This window comes from Cynocephalus volans, chromosome 1 (genome assembly GCF_027409185.1).
Source record: "Cynocephalus volans isolate mCynVol1 chromosome 1, mCynVol1.pri, whole genome shotgun sequence".
NCBI classification, from domain to species: Eukaryota; Metazoa; Chordata; class Mammalia; order Dermoptera; family Cynocephalidae; genus Cynocephalus; species Cynocephalus volans.
The window spans coordinates 190,151,738-190,178,999 of NC_084460.1; the positions used below are offsets into that span (position 1 = coordinate 190,151,738).

General features: G+C 55.4%; 1 protein-coding gene across 3 annotated transcripts in view; it reads right to left on the reverse strand.

The window, feature by feature from the left end:
- Positions 1 to 528: 528 nt before the first annotated feature.
- Positions 529 to 27,262, reverse strand: part of RRP1 (ribosomal RNA processing 1) — a 33,125-nt gene continuing 6,391 nt past the window's right edge. Inside the window, exons 6-14 of one of the 3 annotated variants that reach the window (XM_063113939.1) lie at positions 26,119 to 26,248; positions 25,965 to 26,029; positions 25,517 to 25,725; positions 23,971 to 24,050; positions 23,297 to 23,394; positions 22,978 to 22,997; positions 21,879 to 21,989; positions 20,457 to 20,740; positions 529 to 2,805 (exon numbers count right to left, since the gene is read on the reverse strand). In XM_063113939.1, the coding sequence (XP_062970009.1) occupies positions 20,475 to 20,740; positions 21,879 to 21,989; positions 22,978 to 22,997; positions 23,297 to 23,394; positions 23,971 to 24,050; positions 25,517 to 25,725; positions 25,965 to 26,029; positions 26,119 to 26,248 (979 nt within the window). In that variant the 3' untranslated portion in view covers positions 529 to 2,805; positions 20,457 to 20,474. Of the gene's footprint in view, positions 2,806 to 20,137; positions 20,741 to 21,878; positions 21,990 to 22,420; positions 22,588 to 22,977; positions 22,998 to 23,296; positions 23,395 to 23,970; positions 24,051 to 25,516; positions 25,726 to 25,964; positions 26,030 to 26,118; positions 26,249 to 27,262 lie in introns of those variants that run through there. The other 2 variants (XM_063113948.1, XM_063113958.1) reach the window with 2 other exon arrangements.

Below are 27,262 nucleotides of genomic sequence, written 5' to 3' on the forward strand. Positions count from 1 at the left end.
CACACTCACACAGACACACGCCCACACAGACACACACCCAGACATGCACATTCAGAGTGCAGGGTTTGAGTTCACACTCTAGACCTTTATGGTCCTTGGTTCTTGATACGCAAAGTTGAGCATTAGGCAAAAAAGAGAGAGAGAGAGAAATAAAAAAAAAACATTCTTTTGTCTGTCTGCTGCTTCGTTGCTTAAACTTTGCTTCTTTCACTGGCTCCCCTGATGAGGAATCCACTGTTTCTTGCTTCATTTTTAATGTTAAGGAAATAAAATTGATTAGCACAGCATTGAGGCCGGGGCTGCTACCTCAGGATAATTGGGAGGTGTCATTGCCCTTCCCTGGAGCGCAAGGTGGGACCACGGCACTCGCCAGGGCTCCCCTCCCTCAGTGTTCGGGGCTCCCTCCTGCAGTGTCTGGGGGGGGCCCTCCCTGCACGGCCAGGCGGGGCTGGAGAGCCTTGCTCACCCTGCCTGCAAGATTCAAGCAGGCTGTAAAAACTCAGTCATGGAAATTAAATGACACTCTAATTCAATGTTTTAAAAATCAAATTTAATGTAAAAAATCCACTCTGAAGAAAATAACAAAATTTGAAGTGAATGCAGCTGCGGCCCTGCCCCGTGTGCGTCTGGCCTCCCTCCTGCCCCGTCTCTGCCTCCCCCTGCCCTGGGTAGTGTGATCCCCAGGCAGGGGAGGCGGAGGCGAGATCGGGCCCATCACTCCTACAGTGTTTGTTCTTTGTGCTTTATAGGTTGCTTGTCCCTGGGCAGTTCAGTGCCCCTCATGACAAACTGCAGAGAGTTAGCACTTCTGGAGTGTCCCAGGTCCCCACCCAGCAAAGTCAGTGTGCATCTCAAAGGGTGATCTGGGCTCAAAGCCCTCAGGAAGGAGCCCCGGTCACTGAGCCCACTTGTGAGGGACTTGTCTGACCACAGAGGCAGGCCCCCAGGCCAGCTTGCCCTTGACCAACGGGACTCAGCCAGAGTAACACAAGGGCAGAAGGATCCCTGTCCTCCTGCGGGAGCCGTAATGAAGCCCAGGGACCCTGACCTCCAGGAAGGCCCAGACACACTCGAGTCTTTGGGGGGACACCCCGTGGGCATGGCTGGCCTGGCTTTGCCCACTCTGGGCACCAGAGCTTTGACTCTTGGACAGGGCAGGTCCACAGTTCGGGGGTCTACCCACAAATGACTGGGTGGGCATCTGTCGAGAACCTGGTGACACAGAGTGTCTGTTGTAAATGGTGGGGGTCCTGGAATGAGGTGCACACTGCATCCTGGGGCAGGCATCAGATGCCACGATGTCCACCCCGCCCCTCATGCCCCTCATCAATCCCAGCTACCCCTGCCTGGGCAGGCTTCCTCTCCCTGGGGATCCTGGCCACTGGTTGAGAGAGGGTCTGGCCTGCCTCAGAGAAGGGTCTTAAGCTCTCAACAGCTGTTTTCAATTGACTTCCCCAGAAGCTGGGATCACTCCTCCTGGGGGACCACCTGCCTGGGCCAGCATAGCTCTGCTGTTCTCGGGGGAGGCCAAGCTCTCTGCTGTGGGCTCCATGTGGGCTGCAGAGGTCACGGTGGGTGGGGGACTTGGTCTGTCAAGTGGCAGGCTTTCTGCTGGAGTGTGCTCAACAGCTGCAGGAGTCTGGGTGTCCACTCCTACCCCATAGGGGGACCTGGAGGTCATGGATGTAAGGCACGACCCCTCCGCTCCCTACCAGGGCTGAGCAGTCTAGGTGAATGTAGGCCACAGGGACAGGCCAAGGCTGGGCCAAGCCCACCACACTCTCCTGGCTCTTGAACATAGGCATGTGCTTGCTGTGCGAGGCTGTGGGACGCCAAGGACAGACAGCACAGGCTTAGTCCCCATTTTCATGAAAGCTCAACTGGAGAACTAAAGCTGCCCCGGGAGCAGCCATTCTGGAGTCACAGGGAAACAAAACAAGAGGCCATGTGACCCCAAAAGACACAGGAATAGAGCAGAGGAAGCTGTGACTGAAAGAGGGACCAGCACAGGATCCTCCAAGCCCCATGCAGACCCTCAGGGGCCCAGCTTGAGTGCATGTCCACATCTAGCAAGCTCACAGTCCCCATGCAGACCACAGGTTTGACCACTCTGCACAGGTGACCCTCACCCCAGACCAGGGCTGTGCGGCCAGTGGCCCCGGACTCAACCCTGGAGAGTGTCCAGCAGGCTCTGCCACCTATGGGCAGTGACTTGGGGACAACTCTCCAGTTCTCCCTCCCTCTCCCCTGACCTGCTGGAGGCTGGGAGGGACAGCGCGCAGTGAGCCTTCCCCATGGTGGAGCTTGCTCCAGTGGAGCAACCCGGAGGGGTGGGGAGGAGATGGAGGACTGGCTGCTGCACGTGCATGGCCCGGAGCACAGACCCCACAGGGCAGCTCCTGGACAAGAACAGCAAGAAGGGGGTCAGGGTTTGTTCTCTGTGGCGGGTCTGTGTCCTCCTTGGAGGGTCAGGGTTCTCCGTGGTGGGTCTGGGTTCTCCTTGGAGGGTCAGGGTTCTCTGTGGTGGGTGAGGGTTCTCCTTGCTGGGTCAGAGTTCTCTGTATCAAGTCTGGGTTATCCTCAATGGTTATGTGGCAAAACCCAAAGCCCCTGGCGGAGCTGAGTGAACAGCCTGTGGGGTTCTGGCCCACACACTCCCCAACACCACGCACCTCTTCTTGCTGAACTCTTCTGACCACATCTGCAGCTTTATCTCCACTGTGTGTTTTGCCAGCATGGATTTTCCCAACTAGACCGTCCCCTCCATGTGGTGTGGCCACTCCCGAGCTGTCCACAGCACAGGGCCTGGTTCACAGAGGAAAGGTAAATATTCGTCAGGTGAATGAATGCACAAATGAGTGGGTGGATGGATGGATGAATGAATGAATGACATAGGCTGGAAGCCGGGATGGGAAGCACGCTCTCAGCTCTTGGCCGGGATGTCCCTTTCCTGTGCAGTCCAGTCTCTGGGAAGCCTCTATGATTCGGATGACTGTGGTCTGTACTGAGCAGCAAAGCTATGTGGCAACCACGCGGTTCTCTGAGTCCCTGGGGAGGTCAGGTGGACTCCAGGCTAGAACTGCGTCCCCCACTGGCCAAGGCAGGGACGCTATGGCCAGCCAGGAGGAGATGGTTTAGAGAGCAAAAGGCGGCTGGCTCTGTGGGACCGTTCAAGCTGGTGTGGCCACTGCAGCCACCAGGCTGGGAGCAGCAGGTCCTCGTGCTGCTGGAGCAAGGCAGAAGCCTGTGCGGTGCTGCCCCGTCCATTCTTCCTTCTGTCAGTGCTGCTGTTCAACCCTAACGCAACACACTTTCCAGGCTAATGCTTTGCCGAGCGCCTTCATCCCTTGCTTGCTGCTTCCAGCTCGTTTTCCCCACTATTTACAGATGACTATTTAAGAGACACAAATTGCTATTGTAACGCAGCCTTTAACTTTCAAGAGAACGCTAAGGAAGGCAATGAGCTGTGGCGTTCGCTAAGCAACCTCACGTCTCTGGCATGTTAGCAGTAACACTGCCTCTTTCTCTTAAGCGAAGAGTGTGCTTTCATGTCCTCAGAGGCCTCTCTAAAAATAAGACCTCCTCTAAATAAACTGCTCCATTGCATTTTCCTAAGGGAGGCATATGCATCCTCTCCCCTAATCCTCTGTCACTCAGGAGGGAAATGCTGTCTTTCCACACAGAGACAGTCGGCTCCAGCTCTGATTCCATGCCAGCCTCCAGATGTCCTCCCAAAGCTTGGAGGCCAGCCTCCATTTCACATGAGCAGAGAGAAGAAAATCACACAAAATCAAGTCCTGGCACGTGCCCATAGCCGCTCTGTGCCAGGCATGCTTCTGAATACACTACACATGTTAATGTACTGAATCCTCAAACTACCTTTGAGGTAGGTCCTATTGCCAATCTCCATTTGACAAACAGGGAAACTGAGGCACTGCTCTCTGGTTCCCAGACGCTGCCCATCAGTGTCCTACAGACCAGCTGCTGGGGCAGGGACTGAGGGAAGACATCTTCACGAAGCTCCTTTGGGCCTGGTTGCTCACAGTGGGCCATGGAGACACACACTCTGAGGCCACTGTTAAGTTACTTATTAGGAAGTGCTCAGGGTCCACACGGTTACCAAAGAGTTAATATCATCTAAAGCTGTGGCTTTGTCCTCTCATGGACTCCCAGGAGGAAGGTCAGAGGATTCAGGGACGGGAGTGGTCAGAAGGCTGGTACCCACTGGATTTGAGTAAGAGTGGATGGAGCTCTGGGGGTCCCGAGCCCAGTGGCAGGGGTGGCAGGGGACTCATCCTGGAGATGGTAGGTACATGAGGGAAGGAGAGGGGCAGAGGGTGGGCAGCGCAGAGCAGGAGGAGAGGCCAACCAACACCCTGCCCACAGATAGCGCCTGAGGGATGGAGGGAAGAGAGCCCCCCCCACATGCCTGTGGGCACGCGTACCGCCCCCCCCACACACACACACGGGCCCCGCAGCCTGCTCCACCTCCTTCTCATCGTTCTTGCTCCTGCTGTTGGTCTCTGGCAAACTGGCACCCTCTGCCCAACACTTGCACTTTCACAAAGCACCAGCCATCGCTGAGGCCAGTGGGAATCCTCCAGCTCCCCTGTCACTCACTGAGACTCACCCAGGACAAAGGCCACGACAAAGTACAATGCGCAAAGCTATCAGGAGGCCACTGCTGGCAACTGCCTGGCCTCCCACCACACCAGACCTCTAGTCAAGACCCTCGTGCACCCCGTGAGCGATCCACCGGAGCCATGAGAAGCCCCCAGAGGGCCCTCTGCTGTGGGCTCCTGCACAGGACATGGCCCCGCAGCTCCCGGGCAATGCAGGGAGAGGGCTCCAGTGCAAGGGGAGCCCTGGACAGGGCAGCAGACAACAGGGTGTTTGAGTTTTCATTAACAGTCCCAAGTGCCACACGGGAAATTGGGGAAAGGTGAAGTGGATCAGCTGAGAGCATAATGGAGGGTCCCAGGCACCAGGCCCTCCTGGAGCAGGTCACATCTGCAAGGGCCCTTCAGGTAGGGATGTAGCGCCCCATTTACGGAAGAGCAACTGAGGCTCAGGCTGGGCAAGGCTAGAAAGAGCATCTGGCCCCACAGCCCTGCTCAAATAGAAGCCTCTCCATGAAGCAAACCAGGAAGCTGGGCTCTGGATCCCTCTAGAAGGATGGTTCCCAGTGTTCTCCGCTGGCGTTTTCAGATTTCCATTATGTTTGCCTTCGTCAGCAAGGCCTCCAGGGAAGTGCTGCCCCTGACGCCTGTCAGCGTGGGGTCTTACAGGGTCACCCGCCCCATGGGGCTGTTGTGAGGAGCAGATCGGGGTGGACTGTAGGCTAACGCACCTGTTCAATGGTCGAGGCAGGCACAGGGTCCTCTCCGGGAAAGCAGATGCAGCCCGACCCGCCTGCATGGGAGCAGAGCGACCGGCAAGGACAGTGCCACTCCTGTTTCTCAGAGGACAGAAGAGCCAGGAAGTCTCTGACCGCTGCCGTGCTCTCCCTTCTCCCAGAACACCTGCCATGTCATGTTTCCAGAAAGCTCCTTGAGGAGGGACTGAAGCCGTAGCAGCACCACAGCGCTACCACCTAACCCTCGGCTCCCCAGGACGGTGGGAGCCCCCACTGCAGGATTTTCAGGGGACTTGGCTCTGCATTCTCCTGCCTCTGGCCTTTGTGAAGTCGCCCCTGCTGGATGGACGGCACATCTGGAACACGCGTGAGGGGCCCAGCAAGCCCCAGCAGTTCCCTCAGGGGACAGCAGTGATGGGGAGAGCTCCAAGGGGGCACATTCTTGGGGTTAGTGCCTGGGGAAGGATTTCTAAAACTCTCGGCCTGAGGTGGCCAAGGTGGCAGGTGGCAGCCCCCGCAGCTCTCCCCCCACCAGCAGGCGTCACCGTGTCTGAGTGTGGGCAGTGTGCATAGGTGGCCCTGGGCCTCGGCCAGCAGTGCGTGTGAGGCTGGTCATGGGGCACAGAGGCAGGAGGGTGTGGCTGGCAGAGCACCAGCGGCAGGGAGCACTCCTAGCCTCCTCCACAAGGAGCACCCCCAGTCTCCTCCCATGGGGAGCACCCCCAGCCTCCTCCCTCGGGGAGCACCCCCAGCTTCTCCAGGGTGGCCGGCTGACCCTTACGTGGTGGGTTGACCAACTCGTAACTGGGCCGCCTCAGGCAAGTCCTGAGATGAGTTGCTAGCACCCTTGGGTTCACTCCACTCAACCTGTCCAGCCCCTGGAGGCTTCAGACCCTGGGCCGACTTAAATCTGGGCGGAATCAACAAGCAGCTCAGGTGGAGCCTCCGGGAAGTGTGTGGACCCCTGAGCCCTCCATGCTGGCAGGAGTGAATGCTGGTCCCCCCACCCTGTCCCGTTCACCACCTGTGTGTCCTGGGGGCTCCCTCCTTTCGTATCTGTTTGGTTTTAACACAACAGAGAAGAGAACAGAGACCGTCCCAGAAGCCCCAAGGCTCTGGAAGGGCTGAGGGTCCAAGGGCTCTGGCGCAGCAACACAATGACCTTATCCGGCTGTTCCATCATGATGACAGTGATGAGGTCAGGCCACTGCCAGACAATCCTGCCAGGGCCACTTGTAGGAGAGTGAGCTCCAGGTGAATTTAGACAATGGGCCCATCGAGGACTGCACTAACTCACGACAATCCAGGGAGACCAGATGCACTGGACTGGCCAGGAGTTGAGAACTGTTGAAGCTGACACTGGGGACATGGGATGTTGATATGTTTGCAACTTCCCATGAAAAAGAGTTTTTCAAACTCATGCAGAAACATGGTGGCAGCAGGGGAAGGGGGGCCAGGGGGTCATTGGCACAGATAGAGCTGAGGGAGGACAGTGATTTGTGGAGTGGACAGGGTGGTTCCCAGGCACTGCATGCAGGACGGGAGGGTTATTGTGGGGGGGGTCTCTAAGCCAGTGGGGTCAGCCGTAGCACAAACCCCTTCCCCAGGGGAATGGCCACCCCCTCTCCTTCCATCTTGCTAGCCCCCAGCCAGGTACTCCTGCCGTGGCCTGTGTCAAGAGCACAGGATCTGGCCACCTCACCTGACATTTAAGAGCTGTGGGGCTCAGGACAGCACGCACACTCTGTGCCTTGGAAGTTTAAAACAAGCAATTATGCGGCTTCCCTCATGGAATTGTTCTGAGGGAGGAAGGAGAAAGAAAGATGGATGCATAAGCACCTCCGGAGGGTGCCAGTGTCCTTTCCTTGCAATAGTTAGGGAAATAAAATGGTCCTGCCAAAAAAAGATCTGCCCTGATGTGTCAGCAGGATGACCTGACACCCCCTGCACTGAACCTGCCTATCACAGCACCCATCCCCCATTTCCGATGATGCATCTCCTGGAAGAAATATTGTTCTTGGGGGCCTTTTCCCCAGGCCCCTTTGGCCCCACCCCGTGCATCACAGGCCCACAGGCAACTTAAAAACAACTGGGCAAGCTTGGCGGCTCTGATACAAGTGTGCATAGCCATCGTAAGAGCCAGCAACTCTACCCCCAGGAATGCACGCAGAAGAGTGGCAAACACGGGCTCAAACAAGATCTTGGACAGCCAAGCACTCAGCAGAGCCACTCATAACAGCAGAAGGCGGAAGCAGCCCAAGCGTCCTTCAGCGGGGGCGTGGTGAAGAAGTCTGGCCTGGCCACGCAGCAGGATGCCACTCAGCCACAAAAAAGAATGATGCACTGACACACACTCCTGCACGGATGAACCTGGACAGCATCATGCCAAGTGACAGCAGCCAGACACGTAAGGCCACAGGTCGTGTCAGTCCATGTATATGAAATGTCAGGAACAGGCAACTCCATGGGCAATACCGCTAACGGGTGTGGGTTTTCTTTTGGGGTGACAAGAGTGTTCTGGAAGTACAGTGGTGATGGTGCACAGTATTGTGAAGGTACTAAATGCCTCTGATGGTGAATTTTATGTGTGTTCTGCCACAATGACGCTGTGTAGAAACAGTCAAAGGGCCAGAGAGCACCACAGGGCTGGGGAGTGCAACTGGAGACACCCCATTTCCAAATACCATCAGGTCACAATAAAGCGTGACCATGGAGGGGAGGCCTGGGATTGGGACCAGGCATGGGGGGAGCCTCTGGGGCTGCTTGGCCTACTGCCTGGGGGGTAGTCACTTCAGAATCGTCCATCAAGCCACACATGGGCTTTGTGTGGGGTTTTACCATGAAGGATGTGGGCACACACCCCCTAAACAGGGCCTGCTGGGTAACCCCTCACTGCTCCCTGCCTCTGGCCTCTGGTGGACTGGCCCACCCATGGCTGTCTTCAAGGGGCTGTCTTTACAGACCCCTGCTGGTGCTAGTGCTCAGACCCCTGTGGGTGCTGCCAGCTGCAGCTGAAGGCTGGGCTGCCACTGTTTCCTGTGACCACAGAGACGCTGGTGGGAAGCAGGAGGAGCAAGGGGCCAGCCCCTCTTCCTATCCTCTGCTTCCCTCTGTGCCCTGTGGGCAGAACCCAGCAGTAAGCCAGCTGGTGAGGAAGCCTGGGTGTGAGGGTTGGCCAGTCCCTAGAGACAGCAAACAACCCGCTGTAGAGCTCAACTTTCAAATACAAACCCGCCAATCCAGAGCCCGCCCCCCCACTGACTCTTTCAGGCTCTCATGCTCAGGATGACTGTTCCCCTGTCCTTATCATCCTGGAGCCAGGCACCCGACAACCAGCACAGCCTCTGCACCCCAGACTCTGCTGAAGTTATTCACACTGGCCAACCCTAAGCCTTCTGACCCAGCCTCACACGTCCCTTCCCATGGAAACCACAATAAAGACTCCATCCCTTACTGGCCAGACACAAAAAAATAAAATAAAAACAAAAATAAGAATAAAGGCTCCTGCCCACAGGCACTTCCCCTCTGTCTCTGACCTGCCCAGTGGCCCTGCGCCTCCCCACCTCCCTGCCCCCAGGATCTGTGAGCAACAAACTCTCTTTTCAACAGCAGTCATCACCATACCAGAATGGTGATAAAACCTGCATTAACACAGGGCGTCATCAACAGACCCAGCCCTGGCAGGCACAGAGCCCAGTGGCCTGGGGTGAATGCCTGGTTCAGGGATGGTGGACAGACACACTGCTCTGTCTGCCAGGGCCTGGCCAGCTCCTCAGCACCCCACACTCTGGTTACTAGGCACAGTGAACACCAGGCTGTGGAAGGGCATCCAGCAAAAGGGCCAGGGAGAGTGGTGGCCTTTGAGGCAGTGACATGTGCTAATATTGACAGTGGGTGCCAGCAGTGACAGAGGGCGGGAGGGAGGAAAAGGGAGCTAAATTATTGGGCACTACTAAACATTTGTGTATTCATAAAGGAGGTGGCACCCCAGGTGCAATCCTCCTGCGGCTCCTTCTCAAAGACCCCTGCCCCCGGAGCCCTAGGCATGTGCGTGGAGCGTTCCTGCGTAAGTCCATGGGGGGCAGCTCCAGTGGAAGCAATGCAGTGGCCTCTAGATTCAGACTTTCTGTTTGCACAAAACATAACAGGATAATTTAAAGTACAACTATTTCACTTTTACAAAATAATAGAGCCAATTAATCTACTTTGTCTTCCTGTAATGCTTGGCTTTTTAAACACAACCACTTCTAAAGCCCTAAAAGGTGACAATAGAATGCAAACCATGACAAGGACGTTCTCCACAGATTTCTTCTCTTGCTCTTCTCTTACTTTTTGTGATAGAAAAGAATGTAACATCTCAAACATAGATAAAATGAGATGTTAAAACAACCTGCAACACTTCCTGAGAGTCCTTCAGACAAGGACCTTCTCCCACCTCACAGCAGGGCCCCAAGGTCAAGAAGGACTGGCACTCAAGCCAGCATCGCCACAGGCTCAGCAGACTGTGGGCAGGACTGGGTGGGCAGGGCTGGGGGGGCGGGGGCTGTGGGGCTGACCCAGGGGGAAGCGGACACGCTCCCCGTTTGTCCCGCCTCTGCTTTTCTGTCGTGATCTCACTCAGAGCTCTTGCTCTGGGACACAGGTGTGTTGATGGAGCTTTTGGGTCTCAGGGAGGCCCACCCCTCCTTCTGCCTCATGCACATGAATAACAGCCAGGGTTCTAAAATGAAATGTTGAGCTTTGCAGAGATTAAAATATGGCACACATTTTGCAAGGTGTGTGTGGTTGGAACATATGAATTACAGAAAATAAACTGCCTTCCATTTCATTTTAGAATCTGCAAGTTTCAATCTGATCACTGCTAAAAAAGGAAAAAAACTTCCAGAAGCGTGTTGAGAAATAAATTAATATTATTGTTTTCAAAATCCCTGCAGAGGCGATAAAGAATCTCATTTAGTTTTTACTTGGTGGCTGGCCCATCCAGGGATCACAACCCTTGACCTTGGTACTAAAGGCCATACTCTAACCAACTGACAAAGTACAAGGAGAAAACATGGCCCCTGAAAGAAAGTGAGCCCAAATGCCAGGTACTGATCAAGCTTTATTAAAGGAAAAGATTCTGCCAGGCTGTGCTCAATGGAGGACAGCACCAGGTGTGTGGGTGGGAGAGCTCATATAGGCTGTGGGGAAGGCTGATGTAGTCAGGGAGGGTTTTGGAGCTGGTGTGGAAGATAAGGCTGGCAATGCAATCAGATGGAAGCTCGCACCCATGCAGAAGTAGAGGAGTTTCTATTTCTCAGAAACCACGAGGTTTCTCGTAAGGGAAATGCTGGTGGCTATTTTGTGCTTATTGTGTGAAAAATGGTGCTGGTCATGTCCAAGATCCATCAGCCTCCTCATAGCAGCTAAAATCCTGGGCAGTGGCATTTCCGGGCAGAGATGTTCCCAGGAGCCACCCCAGTCATAGACACCAAATCTGGAACCTTGAATGCCCCTAACTCCCAGTCGGGACTGGCTGCTATTTCCTTCCACATCAGCTCATGTGTTTCCTTCCCAGGAAAATCTCTGTGAAGTTCTAGACAACGTCAGCTTCAAAGACCGGCTGCTCTAGAGCAGCAGGAACTGCCAGCAGTGGAAACTGGACACGACACGCTGCATGAGCAGAGGCGGGGCTGTTCTTTTCTTTCACCCACAAAGAAACACATACATCTGACCAGAACTTTCTAAAAAGGAATTATTTCAAAAGGAAAAACAACAAAATGGTAAAACCCCACCAGGCCTTTCAGCTGCTTCCAACCACACAAACGCTCACCTGAGCTGTCTGGCGTAGCTTCAGTCGCATCTGCCCAGAGCAGGTGTCCATGCAGTGACGTAAGCCTGGCACTGCAGCGCACTCATGCCTGAACTGGGGAGGGGGAGGCAGGCTCGCAGGGCAGTGCCGCGGACAGTGTCACAGCATCAGGGCAACCGTTGGGTCTGAAACCTGCAGAAGTTGGGGGCAGCGAGGGCACTGGGGGAGGAAAGGACAGCCCAGCCACGACTGGCCATCAGTAAAACCTCAGTTCAGAACCGACTGCTCCTCACTATCACCGCATTTCTTTACCCTTATCAGGAGTTTCACCTTAAAAAAAAGGTTAAGACTTGGTCTTGTGTTTGAAAATCCCACCTGGTAGAGACAGGAGTAGGTCCCATGCTGCCACCTTCCCCAGGCCTGCCATCCCTTTTGCTGTAGTCCCTGAGGTTCTGGGATCAGAGCGCTGCACGGCAGGGCCTTGTGTGTGGTCCCTCCTCTGACCACCACCAGGTGGGGTCACAGCAGTGCGTGGCCCGGCCCTGCACTCCATGGCCTCAGGAATTGGCTGGGGCCACTGTGCGCTGCCCAGCCCGGGAGCACCAGGGCTGCGGGCTCCAGAGGGGCACAGGCAGAGCTGTGGCGTCCCCTTCCTGTGTGCATCAGTGTGCGTCTGGGTCCTGTCAGCTGAAGTGTTATCAAAATGTCCACACTTTTTGAATTCAACCACATCTTCCATTTGCAACAAGGCAGAAGTTATTATCATAATGCTTATACCTAAAACAACCACCGCCTGCCCATGAGCCATGTGGCGCCAGCTGGAAGCAGAGGGTGAGGTGCCCCGCGCTCCTCCCAGAAATCACCATGTACACGCGAGACTGGCCATGGCGACCTGAACACAAGGGCACAGAACACGTTGTCACCTGCCCACCCTGAGAAACAACAGCCACATCTACTTCTCACCCAGACAAGGGAGAACTGCATGCAGAAACACAGGATTTGGAGGAGTGGGGAGTCGAGGCCACATTTAAATGAAGTGGCATTCCAGTTGGCACAAAGTGAGGGGGACTGTGAGAAAAGTTGACGGTTCATCTGGCCTGGAAGTCTGTTTCCTTGGAATCCACTAAAATATGGCACATATTTTATATGAGAAGGGGCCTGGCCTGCTGAGGGCAGCCCTGCTCCGGGTGGTGGCCCGTGGATGGCAGCGATGGCATGCAGGCCTGGGCCTCAGCAGGCAGAAGACAAAGAACAAGGGACCGGGCTGGGACTTCTCCATGTCCAGATGACCCACATGGCTCAGAGCCCTCAGATAAGAGTGGGACATTATGCTCTCAAAGTGGGAGTCTGCCAACATTGGCCACCATCAGACAGCCCAGTCCCCACCCCAGGCAAGTGATGCAGAGCAAGTGGGGTGCTGGGAGGTGCCCCAGGGCCCCTACATGCAGGGCCCAGGGTCAGGGTGAGAACTTGCGGTACTGACTGGGGACTCAGGCTGAAAGTGCGCACTGAGAGAAGGATCAGGAATGTCCTCTTCAGCCTGGAAGGCCAGGGTCCACTCCCAGGAATCCTCAGGCCAACCCTCCTCAACAGAGCTGCGTGCTGACACGAGGTGTTACTCCAAGTCACTACGTCTGTGGTTGTTTGTTACGCAGCAGCACAGGTTGCTAACGCAGGGACTGGATAGACATTTCAGCAGGAAAGGAGAAAGGGAGGGAAGGAGCCCACAGGAAGGAAAACAGGAGCCTTGGATGGCAACCCTAGGCTGGGGCACAGAGCCAGCCCTGCCACCGTGGTTGACCTCCGAATGTCATCATCTGAAATCACACAGTGCAGACTCCTAAATGAAACAGACAAAGGCAAAGAAGTTCAGAGAGTGCCGAGAAGTGACCACGGCCCTTCCTGTGTGGCCAGGCCTACATGGGAGCCAATGCTGCCACCCCAGAGCAGAACCACGCCCAGTACACCTGGGACCCAGCACTACCCAGTGCTGCCCTCACGGTGATAGCCTGCAGGCCGAGTCCTCCAGGCTGCGCCCAGCATGCAAACGAGTGGCAACATAGTGGCCAAATCCTAAACACATAAGGGAACAAGCTGAACCCCCTGGAAAGAGGAGAGTGGTAAGTTACTAATGTCTTTCTGCTCTTAGGTTTCTAGAAACACAGCGGCGGCACCAGGAGCAAATCAGACTGTGCATCGGGGATGCTCCATGGAGCCTGCAGAGGTAACTGGCCCCAGCCCTTGTAGAGATGAGGAAACCGAGACAGAGCAGTTAGGGACTTGCTCGAGGGGGCCAGGACCCCAGCTCAGCCCCATCTCAGGGGAGCAAGAGCCAGCATCGCCGCTTCTGCCACAGCCATGGCCCCCAAATGGGGCTCCTCTGAGTGGAGCTTCCATCCTCAAGTCCTGCATCCTCCAACTTCTGACCTGTGACTCTAGAGGCTTTCAGAAGATGGGTAGGGTGGCAAGGCTAGGAAGTTGACTTCTCCGGGTCCCCTGTGAGGTGTGCAGTGGCTGCCAGCTCACCCAGGGAACAGGGAACACCAGCCCAGCAGGACCACCCCAGGAGGTGGCTACAAATGCGCATTGCTCCTCGATTTTCTTTGCAGGCTGCACGCTCGCCCACGGTCTCTGGGGCACTGGGGCTCGAGGCCATCCTTTTCTGAGGACAGCTGTGTGGTTCCTCCCCAGCTCCCCATTTTCCCAGTAGTTGGAATTGAGGTTTGGAGCCTCCAGGAGAGGGAGGAGAGTGGGGCAAGTGGCCTGGAGCCCCCCAGAGTGGGCCCCTGGAGGGAGGGGCCAGAGGTGCCTTCTGGGCCTGGGTAGCTGGGCAGGGGCCCCCCACAAGACTGAGACTCCTCGGGGAAGGAAACCCTCCATATATGAGGGCCAGGGCCAGAGGGGCTTCACCTAAGGGGCCTCCCCCTCTACCTCCCTCCCCACCCCGGCCAAGCTTGGGGGTGAGAAGTCGAGTCCTGCCAGCTGACTGGACACATGGGCCACCCAAAAGCAGGTCATGGGGTGAAGGCCAAGGGGCTGAGCTTGGCTCCAAGGACCTCAAGGCACATGTCCCACTGCACAGACTTGGGCCCTGGCCACCCCCTGAGAAGGGACAGTGCCAGGAGGCCACAGTGGCAGGGTCCTCTGGGGGGACCCAGGTGGAGGTGAGTGCCAGCTCTCGGGGGCACCTTCAGAGGCCCCAGTCAGGGAAAGAACCAAACAAGCCTTTGCCCACTGGGCACGCCAGACGGCACATGGAGGCCCAGCGACCAGTGAAGGACTGGAGACGCCCTCCCCAGGGCAAGCCAGTTCTGGACCAAGGGCACCCCCAGAGGCAGATGGTGGGACTGCACCTGTGAGTGGATGGGTACACAGAAGGTAGTAGGGAGGGAGGGAGATGATTGATTGGCAGACAGACAGAGATTTAAGAGTGTGTTTGCAAACTCCCACACGCAGTGTTGCAGGAACAGAGTTATCTACAGTGTAACCTTAGAGTGGACACGTCTGGCTGATATCAGCTCAACGCAAAGAAATGCAGCGTGGAAAGGAAGGTGTCAAATGTGATCTCAGAGTGCCACGAGACTATTTGAGGGAAGTCTCAAAATTCCAGTGGCAGCTGCTGTTGGGAGGAGATGAGGTGCTGTCTGCTACAGTTCCTTCCAGACAAATCTGGTTCCGGAAATAATATCAGCCCAACTTACAGGGTAAGCAATGCCTTTCTGTGTCATCTCCAGGCCAGCCCACACCTGAGGGTTGCTGGTGACTCCGTTTTCTTCACAGTAGAAAAGTGCAGTTGGGGAAGCTGTTTTCATCTGAGATTTAATGGGTCCTTACAGATTCCAGCCTGTGACTCCCCTTGCCATCTGGGGCTGCGGGCATGTGGATCCCCAGGCTGGGCCCTCCTTTCTTCTGCTAGGCTGTAGCACCTTGCGCACGACAGTGATCAGACCTCTCCTTTACCTGCCCTACCCCTGCCACCAGCCGGTCCAGGCCTCCACATGGACTGCCTGCAGTCTGTGCCCCAGTCTGTTGTCTTTTGCCCATTTGGGGCCAATGACCTCCTGCCAGGCTGCTTTTAGGAGGCAGTGTGTGAGAAGGTTGGAGCCCCATGAGACATTGGTTAGAGTTATCCAACCCTGGGGCTGTTGGCAGGACTGTTCCCAAATACACCCTCCATCCCATAGCCAGAGGGTGGGTCCCAAACTGGCCTGGCTTCCCTGTGTGACTGCCGCACAACACCCAGGCCTCTGACCAGCCGTCCACCTCTCCGTCCTTCTCACTCCTGCTGTCATCTGCTCGACCGGACCCTGCAGGCAGCTGCTCCCCATGTCATCACCCTCTCTGGCCCTCACTGGGAACCAAACAAGGAGCCTCAGGCTCCCAGCAGGCCTGGTTAAAAACTGGGAGAAGTTGCAGGTCATGACAATGTTTGATGAGGAGCTAATGCAGAGAGCATCATGGCTGAGGGTTTGGGAACTCAACCCTACACGGCAGAGCAGGGCGAGGTGACCCAGGGTGCTGTGAGCCACAGGGAGGAGCCATGGGCACATGTGTGGTCTCTGGTTGCCAGGACCAATGCACAGAGGGGCAGCAAGTTGCCCCCAAGATGGCCTCTTTACCCACGCTGCTCCAGATCTTCGGCTGCCCTCCCAAGCGTCCCCTCTATGCAGAGCCTGTGGCAACTGCAAAGCCAGGAAACCCATCTTAAGTCACTTGAGACAGCCCATCTGTTCTAGACCCTTAGTCACTCAAGGAAACACGTCAGCCTTGTGACCAGTAACCCTGTTGCTTTGTGCTGCTTTGCCCCCCATGGATTTGTCACCCACTTCCTCTGGGTAATGGAGATGCAAAGGATTACTCAAAGCCCATCTCTTCTGAGCAGTGAGAAGCCCTGAAGCAGTTAACTTCCCTGGGACCCTCCAGCGAGGGGGATCCCTTCCTCGGGAAATTAACACCAAATTGGGGTTCTCTTCCTGCATTTATTTCCCAGAGCAGGAAGTTACAGGAAGAGACATAGGTGGGGTTATAGTTTAACAGTATAGGCTAGTAACTTTCAGTGAAACAAGCCAGATGACATTCCAGTAGACAATTAAGTGATCGTACAACAATTTCTCATTATCTTTACATAACAATCAGTAACTAGTCTGTCCTTGAGTCAGCAACCTTGCTGTGCCACAAATCTTATCTTGCAACAGAGACTCACTAGGCCTGGGGAAAATTTCCTGTCCTTGCAAGGTCAATATTTGAAGCTGCAAGGCTTTGGAACACCGGGCCCTGTGAAGTACATTTGCTTTATAGTATATTCCACATAACCCATCACTACCCCAAGCGGGTTCCTCACTCGGGCTTTATCCCCGAATCTGTGCAAGAGGAAGGGGGCCCTGAGCTTGGGGTTCCTTTTGGGGGTGATGAAAATGTTCTAAAATGGACTGTGGTGATGCCTGCATAGCCCTGTGAATATACTACAATTACACACTTAAAATGGTGAATTAAATGGCATGTGAACTGTATCTCATTAAAGTTGTTTTTTAAAAACAGGACTAGGGGGCCCTAGCAGACCCTCCTGCCCCCCAGTGTCCCCACAGCATGTGCGCCTGGGCAGAGCCCTGCTGCCTGTGCTGGTGGACTGACTCGGAGCTGCTGAGGATCCCTAGTAGGGCTTCAGGCCAAGCTGCAGCATTGGTCACTAGGATCTCCGTGACCAAGTCCTCAGGCTTTCTCTCTTTGTGTGTATATATTGCTTCTTGTGAGCTTCACATGGAGGGGCTGCCCTTCCCGGTCCTGTCTCTGACCTGCTGGGGATCTTGCTCTCACTGCAAAGCCGTGCCAACACAGCGAGGACAGGGCAGGAGAGAGGAAGACCATCCAGGGTACCTCCTGCACCCCCAGGGGAGCCTCAGAAAGAGCCAACAAGGGGGGAGCTGTGCCGTGGGGGTGGTGGCCACAGTGGCCCAGGCCAGGCGAGGAGGGCACCTATGCAGGCAAGGGCACAGTGCCCATGCAGGCCTGAGTCATACACAAGGTACACACTGGGGTATTGGAAGCCAGCTTACTACTGCAAAGGGAGGAAACGAGAATGCAGTTGGATGACGGCAGGCGGCCCCCCTCCACATGGAGGAAACACGCAATGTTAGAGGGAGGGCGGACAGGTGGTAGATGAAAGACAGGGTGATGGTATATTTAAGTGACAGCTCGGCCAGGCCACAGTACCCAGTTTCTGGCCAAACACCCAGATGTTTCTGTGAAGGTATTTTTAGGTGAGATTAATATATAAATCTGTAGACTCTGGGTAAAGCAGATGACCCTCCATGGCATGGGTGGGCCTCATCCGATCAGCTGAAGGTCTTAAGAGAAAAGACTGAGGTCCCCAAGGAAGAAGGAATTCTGCCCCAGACAGTCTCTTCCATGGGTCTCTAGCCAGCGGTCTGTCCTGCAGATATCAGACTTGCCAGCGCCACAACCACATAAGCCAATTCCTTAAAATGAATAACTCTCCCACCCCCACCCCCATACATATACACACACACATCTGTTATGGACCAGATTGTGTCCCCTCAAATTCATGTTGAAGCCCTAACCCCCAGTAGGACTGCATTTGGAGATGGGGCCTATAAGAAGGTCATTAAGGTTAAATAAGGTCATAAGGGTGAGGCCCAGATCCGACTGGACTGGTGTCCTTACAAGAGGAGACCCAAGAGAGCACAGAGAAAAGGCCATGAGGACACAGTGAGAAGGTGGCCATCTATGAGCAAAGGAGAGAAGCCCCAGGAGAGGCCAAGCTTGACAACACTGTGACCTCAGAATCGTGGCCTCCAGAATTGAGAAAATAGTTTTGTTTAATCTACTCAGTTTGTGGTACTTTGTAATGACAGCCTGAGCAGACTGATACACATACTACCAGTTCTGCTTCTCTGGAGAATCCTAATTCAATGGATCAATGGGCGGATGGAAGGATGGACTAATGACGACAGGTAGATCGGGCAGACAGGCAGACGTAAATGTACATGTTTTTGTGGACATGCACACATATCTCCATCTCCCTAGCTCTGTCAACTAAGACTGTCTGAACAGCAATGGCCCGGCCACACCTTGGGTTTTTTTTGGCTGCAGGCTGTTCCAGGGATCAAACCCTGGATCATGGTGTTATCAGCATCATTCTCTAGCCAACTGAGCTAGCCAGCCAGTCCGAGATCTTGGTTTCTGAACACCACCCTACACTCAAAGAAACTGGTGCTCTCTGGGGAAAGGACAAGTGACTCTGAGTGGGTTCCTGTAGCTGTAAGGACGCCGTGGGCCTGAGGGTCAGGCAGCAGCCCGTGGTTGCAATGTGGTGAAGAGAGTGTTTCTGTGGTAGGAAATGCACACTAATGGGGCACCAGTTCACCACGTGCTCTCAAACAGTTTGTGGAAGAATGCTTTTTGTATTTGCGAGTTTGGGATGTTGTGGGGGGTGCAAAAAACAACACAATCCTCATCACAGCCCTCTGCGTTATTCCCATTTTACAGGTGGGTAAATGAAGGCTCAGGGCAGTTGTTTCCTGCCCGAGGTCACACCCTTAGGGAGTGGCTGAGCCAAGTCTCCTGAGAAGAGCCACCTCCTGGGACTTGACGGCCTGGCCTGAGGGGAAGGAGGCAGCAGGCAGGGCAGTGTGGCAAGGCCAGGGAGGGCCGCCTCGGCGCAAGCTGCCCCGGCGCACGGGCTCCACGGGCTCCCCGCAGCTCTGAGCAAAGGGCATCACTTGGTCCTCACGACCCACTCCCACTGCAGAGCGCCTACAGGGAGGTGGCCACATCCCAGGTTTGCGGGTGAAGCAACAGCAGCGAGCGCTCCCCTGAAGCTGCCCACGTACAGGATCACAGCCGGACAGGGGCCCGCCCTGAGCCAGAACATAAAATGGAGCAGCCACTGTGGAGAACAGTCTGGCAGCTCTTCAAACAATTAAACAGTTACCACAAGACCCACAATTCCACTCCGAGGCATCTAACCAAAGAGAAATGAAAACGTACAACCACACAAAACTTGTACGTCTATAGCAGCAAAATTCCTTAACAGCTAAAAGGTGGACACCACCCTTGTGTCCACCAGTGGACACATGGACAGATGAAATGTGGTCTACCCACACAATAGATTATTCAACCATAAAAGAACGAAGTTCTGACATGTGCCCTCAGAACAGGCAGGTCCACAGAAACAGAAAGCAGATTAGTGATTGCCAGGATGGGGTCCAGGGCGGGGGTGTGTGGGGGGTAACAGCTAAAAGATACCAGGTTTCTTTTGGGGTGAAAAAGTTCTGAAATTGACGGTGGTGACAGCTGCACAACTCTGTGAATATACTAAAAACTCTAAGACTATACACTTTAAACGGGTGAATTGTATCCCATGAGCCTGCTTATATGGGGAAAGAAAATGATGCCAACTTATAACACAAGCCCCTGGGAGTTCATGGGAGGCCAGGTCACACTTCCTCACTCCACACAGACAGGAACCTGCACCTCTCCGCCTCCATAGTGGGAACCTGCTGCCTCCCTCATGGGCTCCCAAGGGTGCTGCTAGCTCGGACCTCCCAGGTGAGTGCAGGGTTGAAAGTGGATTACACAAGCCGAGAGGGGAGGTGTGCCAGGCACACAGAGCAGCAGCTGCCCACCCAGATGTCAGGTCTGATCCTGCCTCCACGCCACTTAGGACGATGGGCAGCCACAGCCAGACCTGTCTAACCCAGATGCACACGCCATAAGCAACAGGCAGCTTTGCACAAAGTGTAAACTTGCTGTAACGCCCAAGACAGAAGCGTACGAAGTGGAAACTAAAGGGGTCCATCACACAGCCCGATAACACCCTGGTGGCTCTTCTTTGAGATTTCTCTTTCATGTGTGAACAGATTTTTCCCCCACAAAACAGACATAAAACACCAACACTGCAGTAGAGCATGCGCTGTCACTTCACATCCAGGAAATGTGCCTGATACACACGTCAGACGCAACACTTCTTTTGGAAGGACTCACAGCATTTTATTTGATGGATGCCCTATGGCATAGGTGACTGTCCTCAGGGCAAGTAGAGTTAAGTCTCTTAGGTGGATTTTCTTACCCAAGGTCATCACAGCTGCGGGCAGTAGCTGTGGGGAAGGAGTGTTCTCTAGGACGTAGGCACTAAGGGAAAGTCCACCCTCTCTGTCCCTCAGCTCTTTCCTGACGCAGTGGGTTAAGGAGCCGTCAAAATTTAGTCTAGTGGGGGCACGCCCGATGATCTTGTCCCTTGTTTGACTCGGTGCAGACAAGAAGCAGCCAGCAGCAGCCCTTGCTCCTTACCCGGCCCGCCTGGCCGCATCACTTCCTGCCCTCCAGGGTCCACTTCTTCTTCTCTGACTCCTGGACGTCGGCCACCTTTGCCCTGGCACCAGCTGGCTGCCGAGGCTTCCTCCTCCTCTTGCGAGCTGCTCTCTGGCTGCAGCCCCTGGGCCGCCCTTGGGGCGGGGCACCCTCCACTCTGCCCAGCTGCACTGCGGGGACTGCCCCTGCGCCCCTCCTCCGGCTCCTCTTCCTTTTGGTTTCTGAGTTTGGGTCAGGACTTGCATCCTTCTTATCAATCTTCCCTGACAAAAGAGCAAGTCGGCTTGAACTAAATGCCACGAACGCACATGTCAATTCCACTCACCTCAATTCTGTGACCAAAAGTGCCAGCACTGCGGGTTCAGCCAATCAGGGGACCCAAATCCAGTGTGGACTTCAAGCTCCAGGACCACCTATGCTGGCTCATGACACCAGGGAAGGCTGACCAGCGAATTTGGGCCTTCAGCAAGACCAGTATGGTACACAGTGGGAACACTGTGGGGTGGGGAGCAAAGGCAGGAAAGAGGGAGCGAGCACGACCAGGCTGGCTGAGGGTAGGGAGGTTGAAGGAGGTGACCCTGGCCAGAGGGCCAGCAGGCCTAACTCTACTTTCTGTGCAAGAGAGCCACGAAGACAGTGTCCATGTGGGTGCATGTGCCAGGCTGAGGTGGTCTGGCGCCTGCTTCCAGGGCCAGGTGGGAAATGATGTGCTCGAGCCTCCACGGCACAGGTGGCCTGGGCTGGAGGAAAGGGGTGGATCCGGCGGCCCTGCGAAGGGTGGATCCTCGGGAAGGGGGGCTGGTTTAGCACAGGTGGGGTGGAAGGTGTCTCAGCTTGGGCGGATCCACTGTCTCTCTCCTCTGCACCTGGTTCTGGTTCCAGCCCCAGCGCCCCAGCACCCCAGCACCCTGCCTGGCACTGTGTACACAGCCCAGCTCCACTGCAGGCAGCAGGCCCAGGGCAGCCCTCAGCAAGGGTGTCACATGCCAACCACACTCGTGTGGCCACTGAGGCTGAGAGGAAGGACAGCCCCTGAAATCAAGGAGGAGTAGCAGGACTGGGACCTCTGGAGGATGTGGGAGAGGAGTGGATGGGATGCAGACCAAAGATGAAGGTCAGGAGAGACCACCCAGAGGACAGTGCACAGACAGCAGGTGCCTTGGGTAAGGAAAGAGGGGAGGCGGGAGTGATCGACAGGACGGAAGTCCTGAGGCTGTGACCATGCAGGGCATCTCCAGGACATGTGGACAAGGTATCTCCAGGATACCTGGATGGTGGTCACTTGGGACGGGAAACTTGCAGGAAAGCCTTCAGGAGAGACCTCCCAGGTGACTTTGAGCAAGGGAGACAGACGAGCAGGGGAAGAAAGCCCCTGACAGTGAATAAATCCTGCAGCCCTACCTTTCTTCTGCAACCGCGACTTGGACAAACGCTTCTTCATCCTCCTCTCTGGCCGCCCTCCATGCAGACTCCCGTAGGCTTCTTCAGGAATGTCATCCTCAGGGAAGATGCCTGAGAACCAAGGCAGAGTCAGGAGGCCCCAGCCGGCACCACCTCTACGCACTCTGTGCCAGAAAGGGGCCCTGTTCTAGCACCCAGCAGCAGCTTGTTCATACCACCACAGCTGGAGCAACCACCTGAAGCCCAGCACACCTGCAAAAGCAGACTCTTGGAGCACCTACAATACATTAAGGTCTATTCCTTCTTTTTTTTTTTAGGCATTGGCTGGAACAGGGATCAAACCCTGCAACTCAGTGTCATCAGCATGCCCATCAAGGTCTAGTTCTTAAAAATGCTTATGCTGGGAAGGGGCATGAGAGAACTTTCTAGGCAATGGTAATATTTTGTATCTCACCAGAGACTTGGGTTACACAAGGCTATGCACTGGCCAAACACACCAGATACACACAATATTCATGTACATCACTGCATGCAAATTTTACCTAAAACGTACTAGGCTTTAGTCAGGACAGGCATGCTGAAGAACTGGGGGTGCGGCCTGATGCATGGACAGAGGCAGACACATGATGGAACGAGGACAGTAAAACATTAATGCTGGAGTTGAGGTGGTGAATGTGCAGGTATCCACTATAAGATGCTTTCGGCTGTGCTGCAGGTTTGAAATTCTTCATAATGAAATGGTGGGGAAATGCTTACACCCCATTATAAACCTCCTAGGAAAGCATCTTCTAGATAACCCACGCCAGTCCCACCAGCCACGTGCTGCACAGTGGGGATGCTCACTGCAAAGCAGACCAGACACAGCAGCAAACGTCCCACACACGCGCTCTGAGAGACGCTCGAGTCTGAGACCCACTCAGCACAAACTGCAACAGTGAGCTGCAGAATCCCTCAGCCCTGCCTCCCCCTCCCACATAAATGCCACAAGCCTCTGCAGAGACTTCACTGTGCTATGAGGGAACCGATCCACTCCACCCCCATGATAGTGGAACCACTCCTAAGCTGGGTGGCTGCTCTCGGTGCCCAGCCCAATCCTTACCTTCTGCCAGGTCCTGCAACCTGAAAGAACAAGACAGACACTGTCAGTCACCACGGCTGTGGTTTCTGCAGGAGGAAGGACGCTGCATCCACAGGGGCCTTCAGAACCTAGTAAGGGGCTACCCTGGGGGCTCAGAGGGACCCCAGGACACATGGCCCTTGGTGAAATATGCCTCCCTTGGGGAGCTCAAAAGACCTCTTGCCTGGCTGAGGCTGCTGGCAAGGCGCTGGGGCAAGGAGCAGGCGCTGGGGTGCATAAGGAAAGCGCCACCCCACGGGAAGCGGGAAGGATGGTGCCAGCCACCTTCAGAGACACTCACTTGCGGATCACCTTGTAGAGACGCTTCCGGTTCTGAGAAGGGGTGTTCTGCCGGCTGGCCACTTCAAACAGTCTGTTTGCAACTGCCTCATAGTCAAACTGTTTCAAAAAGAGACACGCTAAGACTCAGGCACCTTCCATGTGCTCTGAGTATGTGAACCCACTGGACTGAGAAAGCACCTGGGCTACCATGAGGATTCTCTACTCCAACCTTCCCCCACTCAGCAGCGCTGCCCCAGAGAGACACGACAAGATCAACAAGATAATTTACGCGTCCTGTTTGCCTGAAGTCGTAGATCCCATTCGCTGAGCTCTGACTCTGAGCTGAGACCCAACCACCCAGCACAGCCACCTCATTTGTGCTCAGCACCCAGTGAGGAAGTTGGAGCAGATGTGGGAGGCTACCCACTTGTCCAGGGTGAAAGGACAGCCCTATGGCGGCACCAGGCCCAGAGAGCATGGTTTGCCTCTGGGCCCCGCCCCAGCCCCGCTCAGTGACCCTGCACTCCTGTGATGAACAGGGTCTGGACACCTGTCCTTCCTCCAAAGCTGACCTTTGTAAAGGCCAGTCTCCACACTGACAGCTGCCACCCTCCCTCCTATGATGCCCCTCCTCTTCCAGAGCCCGAAGCAGAGTGGGAGGGCAGAAGACAGCCAGAGGTCCGGGAAACCCACCTGCAGCACGGGTCCTGCGCCATCCCCATCGTCGTCAGCCTGTGCCTCATCCCTCTCAGGTGCAGTCCTGCGGATGGAGCCTGGAGCAAAAGGGACTCCGTGAACTCAAAGGCCTGCACCAGGTGTGTGCAAGGCCTGTAACACAAAGCCCTGGTCAGAGGATGGGCACAGGCTGGGAAAACCACCAAGCTGCCTCATATAAGGGCAGCAATGTCACTGCAGGCCTAGAAGTGAGAGGCCATGTCCCGGGAAGGTGGCGCCAACCCAGCCCCTAGAGAGTGACTGAGAGAAACACCTCAGGCAGAGAAGGTAGCAAGGAAGAGGGCAGCAGTGGCCAACACAGGGTGGGCCCAGCCCAGGAAACAGCAGGAGACGACACTTCAGGCTGGGTGCTCCGATGTTGATGGCACTCTCCGTGAGGAAAGTTTCTGGATGGCAGGCAGCTGTGAGGGGAGGCATGCGGCAAGAATGCTGATGGCTACTGGGAGCGAGGGGACCAGGGAGGGACAGGGATGACACAGGATGGCCAGAGACAGCCCTGGGGTAGGGTGGCTTCTGACTGGTAAGAAAGCCCAGGGGCACACAGCAATGGCCCCAAGAGGAGGCGGAAGGGAGCCCTGGGACGGTCGCTGAGGTGCCCTCTACAGCAATAGGACACAATGCTCGGGAAACAGACCACCTGGCGGAGTCAAGACACTGGCCTGCAGTACCAAGCCTGGAAGCCAGGCGGACCCCACCTGGACCCCACCGCTGCCAGAGCAGCACAGCCCCACCCCAAAGCCCCTCAGTGGGACCCATCTGCAGTAGCATGTTCCCCTCACTCCTTCATCCACCGACACGCAATTGGAGCCCGGCCACAGCCAATACAAGGGCAGCTCCCTGTCCTCGTGGGAGAGACAGGCCAGGAGTGAGGGATGCAAACCAGCAAACTATGTAACATGAAGTGATAGGCAGCGTGGAGAGGCCCAGCATGTGCAGCAAGGTAGAGGCAGGGAGGCTGCCCTGCAAGCAGGTAGTCAGGGCAGCTCCTGAGAGTGACAGGTGGACTGAGATCAGGAGGGCAGGGGCTTGTCCAAGGGGCCGACTGAGCCTGGGGTGGGGGGTGGCTAGCACAGAGGAGCGCAGGGAGTCCAGCAGTGCCCTGAAAACACCAGAGGCCGGGCCGGCCCGTGGCTCACTTGGGAGAGTGCGGTGCTCAGAACACCAAGGCCTCGGGTTCCGATCCCATATACGGATGGCCGGTTCGCTCACTGGCTGAGCGTGGTGCTGACAACACCAAGTCAAGGGTTAAGATCCCCTTACCGGTCATCTTTTTTAAAAAAAAAAAAAAAAAAGAAAACACCAGAGGCCATGGAAGGTTTAGGGAGAGCAAATCACATACAAGCTTTGCATTTTCAGAGGTCATACCGGCTGCTGTGCCGAGAATAGACTGCAGGAGAGGGCAAAAAGAAGGGACCAGCCAAGAGGCGGCTAGGATGATCCCACAAGAGCTCAAACTGGCTCAGCCAGCACAGGCGCCCCAAACCCGATGTGTCATGAGCCTCACCTGCAGGCGGCTCCTTGGACCACTTGCTGGATGGTAGGCCTTGCCCACGCTCACCACTCCCTGACGAGTCATCATCACCCTCCGACACCACCTCCTCCTCCTCCTCCTCCTGTGCATCCACTTCATTCATGAGGTCTTCAATGGCAAACGGGGCCTGCTCCACAATCTTCTCAAAGATGCCTCGAGTGATGTTATGCAAAACCAGGGGACTGAGGGTGGAGCAGAGGCCAGACAGCTGCCTGTCAGCTGGACCCTCACAGAAGCAGCAGTGACTCCTCCTGCCCACGCCCCTCTTGTGCAGCCACTTGCTGCTCTGGGACGTGGATACGAACCATACAGTGCAACCCCTCTTCCCTGGAGGGAGAAGCCCTCCCCTGAAGGCAGCAGTCACCGAGAATGACTCAGTGACAAAGAAGAGTCAGGCCTGACCAGGCCAACCACAACTTACTCCTTAGTCCGGGCAGCAATTCTGCAGAAGGGGTCGATAAACCTGAGATTCTGGTCTGCCGTAAGCTGCAGGGGAAAGGAAACAGGAGCTGCCTCAGTCCATCACTCATAAGCAGCCCTGACCAGCTCGGTCACCTGGCCTGACCCAGCCTCACCTCTTGGGCGCCCACTTTGCTCAGCTCCTCCAGGAAGATCTCAAGGAAGTGGCTCTTCACCCCGTTGGGGGCCTGGCTGTTGGGGTGCAGGATCTCGGTCGTCAGCAGCTCCAGCAGCTGCTTGACCTGTCTGAGGAAAGAAGAGGCGAGTACAGCAGGCAGCCATGCCCAGCCACAAGCCCACGCACGCACTCTCCCTAAGTTATTAGGGCTGATGGAATATGAGTGCAGGCAGGTGCCACGGTCTGTGAATGTGCCAGCTTTCACATGCACACAGGTGAGGATGGATGATCCCAGGTCTGTTCTGGCACAAGGAGTCTTGCAACTACAGGTTTATGTGGACATCACCAGCACCAGAACACACGGCATGGGTTTGGATCTCAGATGCAACAGGTGTAAACACTCTCACAGGCCTCCCCTCTGTCCTGAAGATTACAAGTGGAGGCAGACAGACTCAGCTGAGATGCAATGCTACCACCACCTTGCCTGGCATGCCTCTCTGGTGTCCCTTCTGGGTACCACTCGGGAAGACACGGCAGGAGAGACAGGCCAAGAGAGGAAGGGGCTGAGGCCTGCAAGCCATTTGAGGGCTTCCCAGGTCCTGCTACAACAAGCACTCGGCCATGATACATGAGTGTCAGAGGCCCTGGATCCTAGGACCAGAGAGCGCCCAGAGACCAGTCAGTCTCCAGCAGTCTGAATGCATCAGAAAACCCTGGGGTGCTTGAGGACACAGATAGATCCCTACACCCTGAATCATAAGATGCTGTTGCATTCTCCAAGCTCCCCAGACAACTGTCATGACAGTAAGGTCTGCTAATCACTGGTTACAGGAAGGAAAAGTGATGCTCTGCACGTTCAAGGAAAGGAGACAGGGGCGAGAACAGGGGCAAAACTCAGAGAAAGAACCCCAGATGCAAGAGACCTACTCCCATGGCTAGTAATAACACAATCACACACTTAAAAAAAAAAATCAGTAGGGGCTGGATGCTTAGCTCAGTTGGTTAGGGTGTGGTGCTGACAACAGCAAGATCAAGGGTTCAAATCCTCGTACTGGCCAGTCACCTCCCTCCCCGCAAAAAACTAGTCACGTCTGCAGGAGACTGAGAAAGGCTAGCAAGTACCTCAAACTATCAGCGTTAGT